Source organism: Psittacula echo, assembly GCF_963264785.1.
Source record: "Psittacula echo genome assembly, chromosome: 3".
Lineage (NCBI taxonomy): Eukaryota > Metazoa > Chordata > Aves > Psittaciformes > Psittacidae > Psittacula > Psittacula echo.
Genome location: NC_137736.1, coordinates 59,226,807 through 59,241,742, shown reverse-complemented (window position 1 = coordinate 59,241,742; position 14,936 = coordinate 59,226,807). Strand labels below are relative to the sequence as shown.

General features: G+C 41.0%; 1 protein-coding gene across 8 annotated transcripts in view; it reads right to left on the bottom strand.

Moving 5' to 3' along the window:
• Positions 1-324: 324 nt before the first annotated feature.
• Positions 325-14,936, bottom strand: part of TMEM131 (transmembrane protein 131) — a 100,650-nt gene continuing 86,038 nt past the window's right edge. For 6 of the 8 annotated variants that reach the window (XM_080613351.1, XM_080613352.1, XM_080613353.1 and 3 more), the window contains 10 exons: positions 11,983-12,158; positions 10,666-10,793; positions 9,151-9,275; positions 8,843-9,001; positions 7,954-8,122; positions 7,498-7,619; positions 7,281-7,377; positions 6,076-6,173; positions 4,735-4,898; positions 325-1,305 (listed from right to left, as the gene is read on the bottom strand). In XM_080613351.1, the coding sequence (XP_080469477.1) occupies positions 1,009-1,305; positions 4,735-4,898; positions 6,076-6,173; positions 7,281-7,377; positions 7,498-7,619; positions 7,954-8,122; positions 8,843-9,001; positions 9,151-9,275; positions 10,666-10,793; positions 11,983-12,158 (1,535 nt within the window). In that variant the 3' untranslated portion in view covers positions 325-1,008. Of the gene's footprint in view, positions 1,306-4,734; positions 4,899-6,075; positions 6,174-6,524; positions 6,609-7,280; positions 7,378-7,497; positions 7,620-7,953; positions 8,123-8,842; positions 9,002-9,150; positions 9,276-10,665; positions 10,794-11,982; positions 12,159-14,936 lie in introns of those variants that run through there. The other 2 variants (XM_080613357.1, XM_080613358.1) reach the window with 2 other exon arrangements.

The window sequence follows — 14,936 nt, the reverse complement described above, 5'->3', positions numbered from 1 at the left end:
AACTCGAACATTGTGGACATTTTTCCAGCATTTTGCTATCCAGCACATTTTCAAGTGGGTGGCCCTGTGTAACCCGAAAACAATTTCTAGTGCTCCACTGCTGCACAAACCCACGCTGCTGGGAAGCCAGATCTCATCTGCAGTTAAGTTTCTGTTAACATAAAGCCCTACACACAGTAGATTTTGGCCTGAAGCTGCCACTGCAAAGTGGATTCATGCACACACAAGTTTAGAAAATAGCAAAATAGAATTCCAGCAGACAGATATTGAAAAAAGCATTATTTATTTTAAAGTACAACCCAAAGTTGTATCCATAAGAAATGCACAAGGTATCTTGTTTCTTCCACAAGTCTTGGCTGTGTGCATTTCAGTTCAACTTAAAAATGCATTCAGGTTTACAAATGTACAAACAGCACAGAAAGTGTGTTACAGTCTCAACAGAATGCGCTTACATTCAGCCATTTTGCTCCTAAGGTTGTGTGTTGGTTTTGCTGTTGTTTGTCTTGATTTTTTTTTCCCTCTTTTTTTACATTCTTAGAACCTGTGTTAACAAAGACAGCCTTATTTTAAAAAAATACTCTGCATTTTAGCACAAAGTGCCTTTTCATTTTAAATTAGAACTTGGAGGATAATACTGGAAAAAATTTAAAAACCCAAACTTGTACTTTTCAGAAAAGTTTTGCATGCCAAGACTGCTTTAGAGTTCAAATTATTTCCTACAGAAAGATGGCAGATGGTAAAACATGAAACCAGGGAAACCGGTGGGATTTACAGCTTCAGCTGCAGTTGGGATTTGTGGCCACACCCAGACTTTTTCAAGCTTATCCGCAATCTCACACTACCATATTGCAGGACAGACTTTAAAAAAGAGCAAGTGATGAAAGCAGGACGGGTGGGAGGTGGGGAAGGGGGAGCAATGACCAGCAGCAGCCCAAAAATAATGTTTGAAAAATTTGCATTCAGAATTGTATCATGACCTGGATAAGAGTTCTTTTATTTTGCTTAACTTCAGTTTTCATGAGGATAGTGTGAATTAGACCAAGGATCTGAACTTCTTCTTCCAATTGTTGGGCTCCAAATTCTCCAAGGATTGTAGGTCTGTCCCATGTCTTCAGCAGGATTGGCAACGGTGGCAGCAGCAGGCGCAGGAGGAGCAGCGGAGGAGTTTTCACTACCCATGAGATCGATGCTTGACAGGGTGTTTGTTGGAGTGGTGAAGGGAAGGCCACTGTTGAGGTTACTTGACCAAATGGAACTGCTGAATGGAGTAGTGGACCACAGGCCACTTGGGTTGCCTAGGATCGACTGCAGTAAAGACACAGCCAGCTAAGGAGCAGCTTGGTAACTTCCACTTTCACCCTGTTTACAGCTCCCCCTCCTCTCCTCCCCCACTCCCCACCCCCCCCACACCCCAGAAAGAAAAGTATCTAAGCAGCAAGACTCATGCTGTGGAATCCCTTCCAGCTTCACTGCAACATGGAGTTCCAAACTTCCTTCACTAGAGCTTGCCCGGAGGAACCAAACTACTAACAGTCACCAAACATGTCTGGTAACTGAACAGGCTACAGAGTGCAATTACATTACAGCCTTTTAAGCTGTTTTCATTTGAGCTTGTACATCCCCATACCATTACTAATTTAAGCACTACTAGTATCCAAGCTTTAACACACAAGAGCCAGAAAGCTCCAGCTTAACTAAACAAGTTAGAATGAGGCAAATAAACATGGCTCAGGTCTTCAGGTAAACAACAAAATTCAAGTTGTAAGGGAAGGTAGCAGTGAAATCTATTCCTTGATCCTTTTCTGGCTGTTTGCAAGCTTATCTCCTCCCATTCAGGCAAGGGAATCTGTTTAAATTGTACACTTTGGATGAACCTACCTGTGCTAAGCTCCCTGTACCTCCCCATATTCCCAATGTATACTTTTTCCCCCATCCAAAATTTCTCCAGATGAAGGGACTGGCCAGATGAAGCACTGGCCATTTATCACATTTATTCCAGTAAGTCTGTCCTGGTTCAAGACATCTGGAAGTCTCTCACAAATGGATCATGGTCATGGTGCAGATGCATGTGTGCTGCTGCAAGATGTCACAAATGCATTTGGGATGCGTAGGACAGGTAGCAGCAAGCATGGAGAACACATGCAGGAATTAACAAAGCCCAGGTTTTGTCCACTGTTTTATTAAAGTCCAAACAGTAGCAAGCAACAAGCAGGGGAATCTATCCCATGGTGTGGTGGAAAGTGATACCCAGAAGCAGACAAAGATGGAGATGAGAAAGGTGGCATAACTTTCAACCTAATATTAGCACAAAACCTGCTACATGTAGGCGTAATGCAACTACATACCTCAGTGCCAACAGATTTAGTGTACATATGCTGTAAATTCAATTTGCAAATATACAGTAAACGTGATACATCCAAAAGGCAGTGGACTTGTTGAGTAAGTGCTGTAAGGTATAAACAACCTTAAGTTTGGATTTACTGGTTGGAAACAGGGCATCCCTTCCCAAAATCTCTGCCTTTAGATAATGCATACTAAAGATTGACCAGTATCAGCATACTCTGCATCTGAAGATGAGAATAAAAATCCCTTTAGAAAAGGAAACAAGGTAAACTGAGAAAAAGTGTTCCTTTCAGGGTTTTATTTACTTTTCTGGAATGAAGATATGCTCTGTTGAATCATACTCGAAACTGGTTGGACACTAATACATTATCAAAGGGTCCACATAAAATTTGACACTGAGGGCTGGGCAGGGGTTTTCAGCATACTTAGTTAGCCAGGCCAATGCTGTTGGAACTCTCCAATGTCACTTGGAAGCTGAGCTAAACTAGGGTCACGCTGTAGTCCTGTTACATAACTACATGGTTATATTTAAGCTACACAAACATTAGGCTACTGAGAATACAGCAGGAAACAGTCTGCTGCTCAGATATCAACCCTAACACGCTAAAAGTCCACCCTATTTCCAGATGTGGGCAAGAGCCAAGAAGTGTTCCTATGTGTCCCAACACTGTTTGGGAGAGCTTAAGAGAAAGGCAACTGCTCATAAAGTAGAAGCAACCAGGAAAGGAGCAGCAGGAAAAAAATAACTTAGATGAGCTCCCTTTCAGGGCTGGTAGAGGGAGGTACAAAGTGGCTGGCAGAAAAAACTACAGGCAGGGAAATGGAGTAAAGGAAGTGCAGTTAGAAACAAACTTGGGAAGAACTACCAGCAGTGCAGCAAGGCCTGAGGGGAGACAAGACCCCAAAGTCAAACGCTATTTAGTACAGAAGCAAAGTTGCACATAAAGTGTGAAAGCAAGAGGAATAAGAAAGTAGGATAATCAAAATCAACTCCCCAGAAACCTTTCTAGAAAAGAGGGTAATACAGAAAGCACTGTGTAAGTGTGGTCTGCAGGAAAGGATTTGCTCTTTTGGAGAAAGCAGAAAGGACAGCGCTGGGGCCTGGTACCTGCTCTCTCATCTAGCACTCGGAGCAAGGAAGTGCAGTAACAGAACAGCCAGGTTTTCCTGTTCTGGCTTACCATAAGCACTTGTAAAAATATCACTATCACTACAAAGGCTTTGAATATTTCAGTCCATTTGCTGCTTCTGGTTTATTAAGTGATCTCTTTGAATAACCTCCTTAAAAGACTTTTCTCCTTTGTCCATGAAGTATTTAAAGGGAGAGACTGACAATTCTTCTATACCATTTGTCTGGCTTCCATATCAATGCTTCCTGAAGCACACTTCCAAATATCTTTTTCAGAAGCAGCCAGGAAATAGAGGTTGGGAGCCAGAGGATTGTTCTGGTGGTCCTCAATCCCTCCTTCTGGCAAATGCTGAGAAATCTGCCCTCCATGTGACTAAAAAGCAAAACTCTTGCCTTACACAGTTTTAGTGAGACAAGGGTGGCATCAGTGAATGGGTGTCTATAAGAAGCTGTGTGACCTTCTTCAGCCTGCTTGCCCTTCCCCCCCACCTTCCCCCACTCCATCTGAACTGCTACCAGGTAGAGTAAACACTGCCTCTTACTCACTACAGAAGCATTTTCAGAAGACATGATGAATGATTTCAGCTGGCACTGAAGACAGCTGTTGCAGTGTAAGTTTAATCCTGACAGAGGCACAAGGATGGGAGAGCAATGCTACAATCTGCATAAAAGTTGCTTTTTCTTCTTCTTTGGCTATGCTCAAGATCTCCATCAAAATTAGTGGACATTTTAAAGGCTTTGCCTTATGCTCAGCCCTTTAGTGTTTTTTCTAAACTGAAAATAATACATCTGCAGGCTTTTAGATACGGTTTTTTTTGACCTTTTGTTAACTTACAAGTTGGTGCAACACTGGAATGAGGAAGCAGAATTGAAGTCTGAAGGTTACTATATTGGCTATTTTGCAACTGTCCCTAAAACTGGAAGTGACAGCAGCAGTGTCCAGCCATGGCATGGGAGGAGAACAGCTCTTTCCGCAGTCCCAAAACACATGGTAATGTAAGTGCTGCTCTTGGGAGAAATATTTTTATGTAAAGCAATTTATGTGGATTCATCATCCACAAGGAACAGACTACTCACTCTCTAACAGCCATGTCAACTTAACTACACAGAGACAGGAATATGTATAACTTTCCCTTTTCCTTATTTTTCCACTGTTGGTTTGGGTTTTTTTTCATCCAAATTTGAAAAGCCTTTAAATGAAATCAGATGGCAGAACAGGTTGGTAACAGGAATAAAACACTGGATTTGAGCTGAATACTTACTGCAGTTGTATGAGTCGGGGAACTTGAGCTTGTTGGCCAGGAGGGTACAGAATCTGTAGCTGAAGGATCCCAGATGGATGATGGAACATTATTGAATTCACTCCAGTTTCTCTGAACATCCTGCCCGTAAGCAGATCGAGCTAAACCAAGTTTGCTAAAAACCTCTAAAAATAAAATGAAATAAAACTGAGTATGTTACTCTTCCTCTTTTTCCAAGAACTATGGCAGACTAATACTCTTCACAGTTATTTCCCATATTTTTTCTAGCAGGTCCTGCTGCAGCCCAAGAACTGAGATTAGGAAAGGTCACACAGTAATACAAACTTTATCTCATGTGCCCTGTGCTAGTTCTTCTAACAAGTAAGTTAGCTGGAGGTGCCTCTCATAACCATAGCTCTCACTTGCCTTGCAGCAGTTCCCCCCTCCCAGGTAGCTCCTTGTGCAGGAGGTAGCACTGGCTGTGCCCAGGCCCCATCCATGTTCTGAGAAGGGGATGGCAGCACCAGCACTTATGGTTCACCTGGTCCCATGCACAGAACTGACCCCCAAGCATCTTACTGATGGTCCCCAGAGTTGCTGGTGCTGAGGACTGCTAATGAAGACCAAAGAAAGAACCCCCCAGCATTTTTCCATAAACATCCCATTTTTTCAGCAGATAGCATTTTTTTCAGTAGACATACAATCCATTTTACACATGGCGCATACTACGTTTGCTTTGCTTATCATCTTTTACAGACACCTTAAAAATTACCATGCATCCTCAAACATAGTATGCAAATCTGTATAAGTAATTACACAGAGCATCCATGCTCTGCAATGCAGCCTGCCTGCATCAAAGCCCATCTCAGTAGTCACTTCTGGAAGGTTTACCCAAATATTTAAATACAGGAATTAATTGCCAGGTTTAGCATGTATCAGGTCATCATGCAGCTATACAAACATTAGAGGAAAGCAACATGAGGGATTGGCCATTGCTTCATATATACAGCAATGGTTTTATGCAGGTGTAAAGTGCTCAGGTGACCCCTGGCCTGGTGGCACCCTTTTGAGACCTACAGTAGAGCTTCAGGGGGGAAGGAAGACTAAGGAAAAAACAAATGTAATTGAAACAGAGAAACTTCAAAAATTAGTATTTCCAGCCAACAAACACTGTAACAACTTCCACTAACTCTCTGGGCTGAAACACTTGCTACACCACCAATTTTTTAATACACCTTCCTATGCAGTCATCTTTTTGGGGGGCAGAGATGGGAACACTGTACTTAAGACCAGTGGAATGGAGACACCCCCCTTTTTTACCTGTATTTGAATATGGAAAAATATTTGAAAACAAAAACTCACCTCCAGTTAAGTTAAAAGAATTGCCAAATGCAGAAAATGAGTTGAGAGGCGTGAAGTCAGGACTGCTGGGGCTGCCGACAGTACTCCACAAACCAGAACTAAATATTAGGCAGAAACAGGAAAGCAATACATAACTCATTAACACAGTACTACTGACAGCTTTAACTTACTGATATAGGTACACACGTATATGTGCAAAAGTGCGTGTGTGTATATAACTATATATTTTTAATGGTGATAAAGAGTTAGGAAATCAGCTTGGCTTTGTTTTATCAAGAGAGTTCAGTGAAATACCATTTTCCTGTATATATACCCACTTTGGTATATATACACACACTGCTATAGCCATAATGCTCTAATCCACAGACTGAGCTCCAACAGAAACCTGACAGTAGCTCTTTTGTCAGTTTTTCAGAAAACTTACTTACAGGGTCTAAGCTGTAGCACAGATTTTTTGACAAGCAGCTCAGAAGGGTACAAATGCTCCCAACTCTGGCTTTTGGGCAAGCTTCTTGGAAACACAGATGAGTTAGCTGGAAGCAGTGATAAACATTTACAAACCCAAACCAAAATGCCATCCACAAACTTTGCTCACAAAAGCAATTCCTTTGCGTACTGAAACTTGAATTCAAGCCTCTCTCCTATTCCAGAAAGATTACAGGACACTCACTCACTGCTTTTTACAACTGAGGCAGCCATGCACTACCAAAATATGTCAGGAGTACAGCATGCCTCAGGGTACGTGACTGAGCACAGCTGTATTCTGCTCCTGGTCATAACACAAAACGCAGTGACAGTTCTGGTCTCAGTGTTAAAATTGGGAGTGAAAGACACTGCTGTACAGCAAAGATACTCTGCCTGCAAACTATTTCAAGCAACTTTGGTACACACTCCTCAATACCACAAGAGCCAAGCTGATTTCTCAATATTTGGATGCCCAGGAAACACAAGATTGTTGAGTTACTTGGAACAAGGGGGAGAAAGTCCCCATCACATTCAGTACATCCTTCTCTCTGCTTCTGAGTCACTCTTTAAGTTCTACATTTTTTTGCAAGGTGAGAGATGCTGTGCCCAGGCTTTGAAAAGTAGTTTAAAACCCCAAAGGAACAGGAATGAATTCTGTCACTACCTTCAAAATGCCATTAACAGCTTACAGTATTCTTTCCTAGGGCCCTACGTATCTACCTAGAGAATATAAAAATTACCTGTCAGAGCCATCACTGTCAATGACTGTGTGAGAAATGCTGATATTGCTGGAAACATCTGTCTTGCTCAGAGAAACCTTTGGTAAACCACTGCCACCTGCAAGAATACATATATACATACATATATATAAAAAGCTACATTTAACAAAAATAACAAAATAACAGAATATTCAGGAAATATTCAGAAATATTTAGAACTACAAACTGGTTCTAGTACCTGGGCTCTTGTCATAACCTGCAGCTACAGCAGCAAAAGTGGGGTTACCATTCCTGCCTGGAAGAGAAGCTGCCTTTGCCAGCTTATGCTTGGTACCATTAGGCTGCTTGCTTTTCATGTCACTTGAAGGAGAGAGGGGAGAAAAAAAAAAAAGTAAGGTTTTGGACTTGAGCAGCTTGATAAAAAAGCAGTAACTTAAGCTAGCATTCATGAAGATGTTAACAACAGATCAACAGTTCATGTAATTTGCACATTTTTCCAATCTACCAAGTTGTCAGAAACCCCAGAACAATATAAATAGCATGGTAAGACATGCACAGTAGTATCTGCCAAAAAGCAGTTTCCACAGGAAAAGGAAATGGGTGTGAGAAAAGGGAGATGCACCCTCTGAAGCACATGGGTCCTGCCAGCATTCTGTGCTTGGGAAGTCAGTGGGAGGTACAGATTTGGACTCACTGGCTGCAGCTGCTGTTCACAATGCTACTGTAGGTGCCTCCTCGTGGCCCAAAGGCAAAGGATGCAGGAGGAGGAGATGGAGAGGCGGGTGTTGGGGAGGGCTGTCGCTGCTTCAGGAAAGCATCTGCATTCAGGGTTTGCAGAGAGAGTTTATAAAGGTTGTCTGTGGCTGGAAAGAGAAACAGAAAACATCTTCCTGTAGTACTTACATTACAACAAGGCTTCCCAAACTTCTGCTATCCCTTCTCTTCAAACTGAGGAATTATGACAAAGGCTGTTCCCAAGTAGCAGCTCCTTCTCTATATTTACCTATCATTATTCAGGTTATATTATACTACCTGTTTTCGGAGAGACTGTATTCCAGTAAGAACACTGATATGATAAACTGATTCGTACAAAAGTGAGTGCTGTGGAGAGGGATGACTTTATGTAGACAAGCAACCAAGAGGAAAGTGATTTAGCTCCCACTCAAGGGACTTACTTATAACACAACCAGAAAGCTTATCATGGTGTCCCACACTAACCACTTCATTAAGGCATTTTCTCCCTTAAGGACAAATCAGCTAATTAGCTTCAACTTTAGCTCCAGTGGACTTGACCAAGCAAAACCCATCTGCTGTTGAAAATACATTTTGTTTTTGAGTGGCAATTCTTATTTCCTCAGTTCCTCTAGCAGCTTCTGAATCCTGCTCGTCACTGAAGAGCCCATGTTCTGCTCACGCTGTTTTCAAACCTCCCAAATCCTACCATGTGCTATCAATATGAGGCCTACAGCAGAAAACAGGAGCACTACACAGTGAAAAAAAGACAGGGAGGTCTATTGACAGACCAAGCCTACCTATGGATATTCACTGCAGACCAATTCTGTCATCCTCTACCGATTACTTACAGCTGCCAGCTTTGTGAAGAGGCACAGAGTCCCATTCTGGTGGTGGAGAATCCTTTTCCCCTTCAGAGCTGCTGGTGTTTCCTAGCTCCTGTCCAGAACCACTGGGGAGAAATTTTGCTAATACTGATGGCCTGCTCTCCATTAACTTACTGTTGGTACCTATTAATACAGGAGAAGAAAAGCAAATCCGTGGATAGTAAAATGCACAGCTTCCTTCACACACCAGACATAGAATTAAGCACTCAAAAGTGATTACAAACAACCAAACAAAACTCCCAAGGTATTTATAAATAACAGCCTTGCACTACCTCTCATTTTGGGGATGTTTCTTGATTTAGACCCATTCGTCAAAAGGTGCTGTGTAGATATCTTGGATGGAAAGGTTTTGCGCTGCTTGTTTTCCAGTGGGGGTGTATAAGATAATTCCAAGGAACTAAATGAAAACAGAGATCCATTTATTTTCAAGCTCTCAGAAGCAATGAAGAGATTTTATATATATACACATATGGTTTTATATATATGTGCATGATATGGTCTTACAAAAGACTGGTCTCCTGTGGCTGTCTCACATCAAACTTGTGCTCATCTTCAAAGCTATTCATAAGCAGAGTTTTGTATTTTTCCTACATGCAACTCCACCCTTCTTAGCCTTGGCTCATTTTCTATCTACACTGCTCCACGTATTCATTAGGGCTCACTCACTTCCAGGAGAAGCTTCAGCCTGGAGCTCCAGGATTACAAAACCTACTTGGATATATACAGAGGCAAAAAGAGAGGGCTACTGCCATTTTTTTTCTCTGCCCCCTCTCGCTCTTGTTTGATCACATGCTCCTGATGATACACTATTGCTCTGAATGTGCAGGATCATCTTTTAGTTGATGGCACAGAACTGTTCAAACCCACCACCAAATTCATTTGGATATACACTGTTCTTTTTCTCCAGATATTAGATTATGTCTCTCAAACTTTCTAGAGAGGACCTATTTTATCCATTTCTAGCAGAAGAATTCCAAACTGGCTCTCATTGTGGCCTTCAAATACTGTCACATGTAATAAACTTGTGATTCATGTGACTGATCTATACGACAAAGGAAAGTAGGTAAGAATAAATGAAATAAGGAGACTTTGGCAGGCAATGTTTTTAGAAATTTTGAAGAAAATTAATTTATACTAACTCCTAATCTCAGTCTAGCATTAATTACAGCAACAGGGAACAGAAGCCTCAGTTTGGGGAAGTTTATTTTTGTGACACTTGGATAACTGTTTTCAGAATACTTTTTCAGAATGAACTAGGTGTAGTAAGATTAAGGTTATTCATTTTTCTCTTTTCTATCTAACTTCTGCATTCAACCACCTGCCAGTAAGGGAAAGAGCCAGGCGGCAGCAGCAGCCTCCTTTAATAACACACCCAAGACTGATCCATGATACGAAAAAGTAAATTGCATACTGTAATTTCACCAAGAACAACTAAAGGCTTGCATGTTAGCACTGGCTTACTCTGCTGCCACTAGAAGCTCCTGTAGAAACATTAACCCTATTTTGTGTATGTGGGACCTGTTACAAAAAACCTTAGCATTGCTTAACCTGATTTGCTTCACTAGATTTGGTTCTCATTTATGCACCGTATCACCATTAAATAATTTATCATTAGCAAGCTTCAGATATTCCCTGATATCAAGAAGGAAGAAGCATCTGCTCAAAAGTACCTGCTGTTGGCATTAGCCACACTGACAGTCACAGCAGTCAAATACACAGATTTTTATCACTCCATCTTCCCTTCAAGCATGATGCCGCCCCTGCTAAAAAGCCTTTGTTGTGCTTACCTGGTTTTCACATCTACAGGGATTTCTTTCTTGACACTTGTTAGCAGTTTTTTAGTTTTCTGTTTTACTTGGACTGTTTCATTTTCAGGTTTTTCTGGTATAACTTTTCCCTTTTGTTTTTCAGGTTCCTATAAAAGGCATTATAACAACTTGTTACTATTGAGGAGAAGTGAAGTCCCTCTTGCATCACAACATACATAAGTGTAAGCAGGGCTGAGGAAAGAATGCTATTTGAACACATGAGCATTTTTGCAGCTCAGAAGGTATTTTTTTACTCCTTAGTGAGGATACCTATAAAGCGTGGTATCTGTTTTTTCCTATTTGGAAAAGGAGAAATGGAAATAACCAGCAAATTAATGTGTTCCAAGCAGATATGGGTAACTCAGGCCATGGCCTCTGAGTCTGCTTCAAAAGACCTATGCTGCACTTGTTGTGCACAGCCCTGGCCATCTGAAACAAATTCTTCCACCAAGCAAAGAATAGGAGCAACTTCACCACCCAATTTATTAGCTTTTTTAACTGCATTTCTAAGTGCAGTGTCAAATAGCCATCCCGAAAAATCAAAGGTGATTTTCAAATCACCTTCTAAACCGTAACTTTTAAAAGACACTACATGGATTTCTACACCCCACCTCCCAGCTTGAATCCCTATCTTAACTTTTCCAAAGTTCAAATTTAAGACATGTCAAAAATTAGGCTTGGTATTCTCTTTGCCATTGCCTTTGCTTTGGTTGGTTCTCCTAGCACAAGCTTTAGGACAGAACATTTACAACAACCTGACCACCACACAAATTCTTAGAGCTTTAGTCTATTACTTAGAAGCATGTAAGCCAAATGAGTAATATAAAGGTAGGGGTACTGTCAAAAGCAAGTCAGTTAACTACCTGCTGACAAATTAGCACCCCTGAATTGACCCTTTGTAACTGTTGAAATGCATGGCTTTAGCCTGCACCTTAATTATTGAGTAAAATTGATGTCCGTATGTTGGCATTTCAGTCTGCAAATAGAATAGGCTAGGAGTGTGTGGAGAGACAATTACCCCGATGCTGCTGACAACCAGCAACTTATTGAAGCCAGTCACTCAGGCATGTTCAGTCCTCAGACTGCATGATTCAAGCATGTTCACACTCACAGATGAACAAATCTTACAGAGAAGAAGTGAAGGCGAGAGTTGGGAGAGGTATTTTTAAATTAACGTTCTTCCTTTGTTAGGTTTTATACAAAAGCTGGGGGTGGTGTGGTGAGAAGAGACTGTTCCACCTTTAACAGGTGATCCACCAGCTAAACAAGAGCCTCCTTTTATGAGCAGTGCCATACCTCTTTGAGAAGTGGTTCTGTATCTGGGTTGGAGGTTTCGGTTGTGGTTGAAGAACTATCATCATCTGCCAAGGAGTCCTTCAGTTCATCATCCTGTTGCTTTCCTTTCCCTCTTCTGTCCTTTTCTTCCCGCTTCTTCTGTGGCTTAGCCTTCCGCTGAAGCATTTTCCCTTTCCCTAGGAAGGCAAGGATGCTTCAGTTTTCAGTAGCAGTGCTCAGGAGATGGGCTAATTCACTTCATTTTGGAGGGTGACAAACATGATTAAGCCTCTGAAATTCATCATTTGTTTCAATACACCAACCATTTACAGCCACCTCAGACCAAATGTGAGCAATAGCATCACACCTGATGAACCCTGATCTCCACCATCACATTTATGCTCCTAAGCCCCACCTCTGTTGCCTCTCTGTAGATGGTGGACACCTGGCTACTGTGATTCTTCTCTGCTCTGGTCCTGGCATTCCTTTTAAACACCTCAAAATCCAATCTGACAGTTTAACTATGTAAGACTAGATTTGAACTGCAGAAGCTGGCACAAGCTTTATAATCCAAACAAGTGAAGAACAGAAATCATTAGCATGTTTGTCAGTTAAAAAGAAAACCAAACCAAACACAACTTGCAGTAAAACTAGAGCAGGTGAGAAAAATCACTAATAGTATTTTAGCAAAGATGTATAAAACCCCACCTCCACAAACCTGAAAATCTCCCTCCCAACCATATTTTCTCCCCTTGACATATTTAATTTTTTCAGAGTAGACTATTCTACGAGGTCTGACGAAGCTGACTGTGAAATAGTTTGGCTTGACACATCAAAGCGTTACTGCATCTCCAAGTAGGGGAAACAATGCGTTAAACACTCCAGGGGATGTTTAAACAATTTTCTTGAAGCAATCCCCATACAAGTAAATAAAGCTACTGGAACAATTACATTTTTCCCTGCAATTTCTACAGGCTAACTGAAACGAAGCATAGGATAAGCTCAAAACGTAGAGGTTTAAGAACCTTCCAAATTAAGGTCCTGGCACAATGATAGCTGTCCTATTTCATTTGGCAAAATGCCCCTCAGGTAAAGTTTGTACCAAAACGTAAATTTGCCTTCAGTATTTTGTCAAATACCAAATACATACCAAAGGGAAGTGCCTTCAAACTTTGGGTTTTTTTCAGACTTAATGTTTTCACTATCAACAGCTATAAAAACATCAGAGATAAAATATTCCTTTTAGTGTGAATACAAATAGAAGTGTGAATACAAGTGGATCTTTGTATGGAAATGTTCAAAAGGTCAGCTTCCAGCTGATTGCGGGCATTGGGGATATGCCTCAGAAGGCCTCATTCTAAGATTTAATTCAAATTTAGTCTTCATTTGGGATTGCTAAACAGTTTAATGTTCATCATTAGAAAACCTATGTAAAATGTTAGCATGACATAAAAATGTAACGTGAAGCAGCTGTTTGACAAAATACTAATCTAGCCTCTACAGCAGTCTGCTAGGATCCAAGTTTCAGGAAGCTGAAACAGAACACTATGGAGACAGGAATCCTGCATGGGATGTTGAGACAGGCAGTTGTAGTCCAGAAGCTGCTGCTTCTGCAGATGTCTGCGAGTACAGTTCTAGTTATTCAGACAAAGCCAGACAGCAGTATAGGTATGCAGATCCAGACAGATATCGGAACTTCCCCTGCGGTTTTACATTTTTAAAGAGAGCAAATGGAGATGGTTGGGTTTTATTGGATGCATGGAGCTTTTGTGAGTCAAGTTACGGTTTACAGATACTGTTGGGGTTTTTTTTATAAAGCCTGTCCAAAAAGCAATCGACATGCATAAATCTCATTTATTCATCTAAGATGATGAAGAGGTCAAGAAAACTATCTGAACCGCAAACTGTAACATTCATAATGTATTTTGCAATACAGAATATGGTTAAATATTCAGCATACCACCACGTCAAAGCACAAGTAAAGCAAAGCCTCTCTAACAGGAGAAAAACCATGAATTTATCTGAATGAATTCGTAGTTAGAAGAAAGTTGCACAGCAGGAAAGTCATGCCAAAAAAAAATGGAACCCCTGCATTATCACATCCACTCTGAACTGATTTAAGAACTTTCTGCTCATTGCTGCTTAACAAGAGTGAAGCTTTCGTCTTGGTGGCACATGATCATACAGGTGGCTTCAGGCTTTATATGCCTTTCCACATTCATTTTCTTAACTTTAATAAGGAACACAGCACCAGCACTGTTTCTGTGCAACAGAGTTGTTAGGAAAAGGTGAAAAATTCATTAGAATCAAACATACATTTATAACCACATAACCCTAGGACACAACTGAAATAGCTATTACAAGAAGCATGATTAGAAGTTCTGCTCTAATGAAGGGTTTATAAGAAGGAATATAACCGACAATTTTATAAGTCTGAACGTAGATAATCTATGAACTGCAACACATTATTTTAAGCATTAGACAACTGAAGAAATGCATAAACAATTCAAACTAATCTCATGCAAAGATGAATGCTACTTATAAGCACAGGTGCTGTATATTCATTTGCTGACCCTCTATCATCAAGGATTTTCTACAATGGCAAGTCTGGGCATGACAAATTCCATTCCCAAGCAACACCCACAGGGTTATGCCCATCTCCCTCTCTCCCCGTTTGTTTTCCTAACACACTAGGGTAACTTCCTTTTCCTTTCCTCAAGCCCCAAGTACAAACACTGGAGGTATGAGGGATGGAAGCCAACCCAAAGACAAAGGAATACCAACTAAAAGAATCTTTCTTCTTCAGAGAGTCAGATGCTTAAATATTCACACCTGCTTTCATCAAAACATTCCCAAAACACTGCATGAAGAATCACAAGCTAGCATTGTAGAGAATGTCACTGCCATAAAACAAATGAAGTGTTCAAGACACAGGCACATCCAGCAGAGTAGGGAACAGCTGAGAAGCTATCACT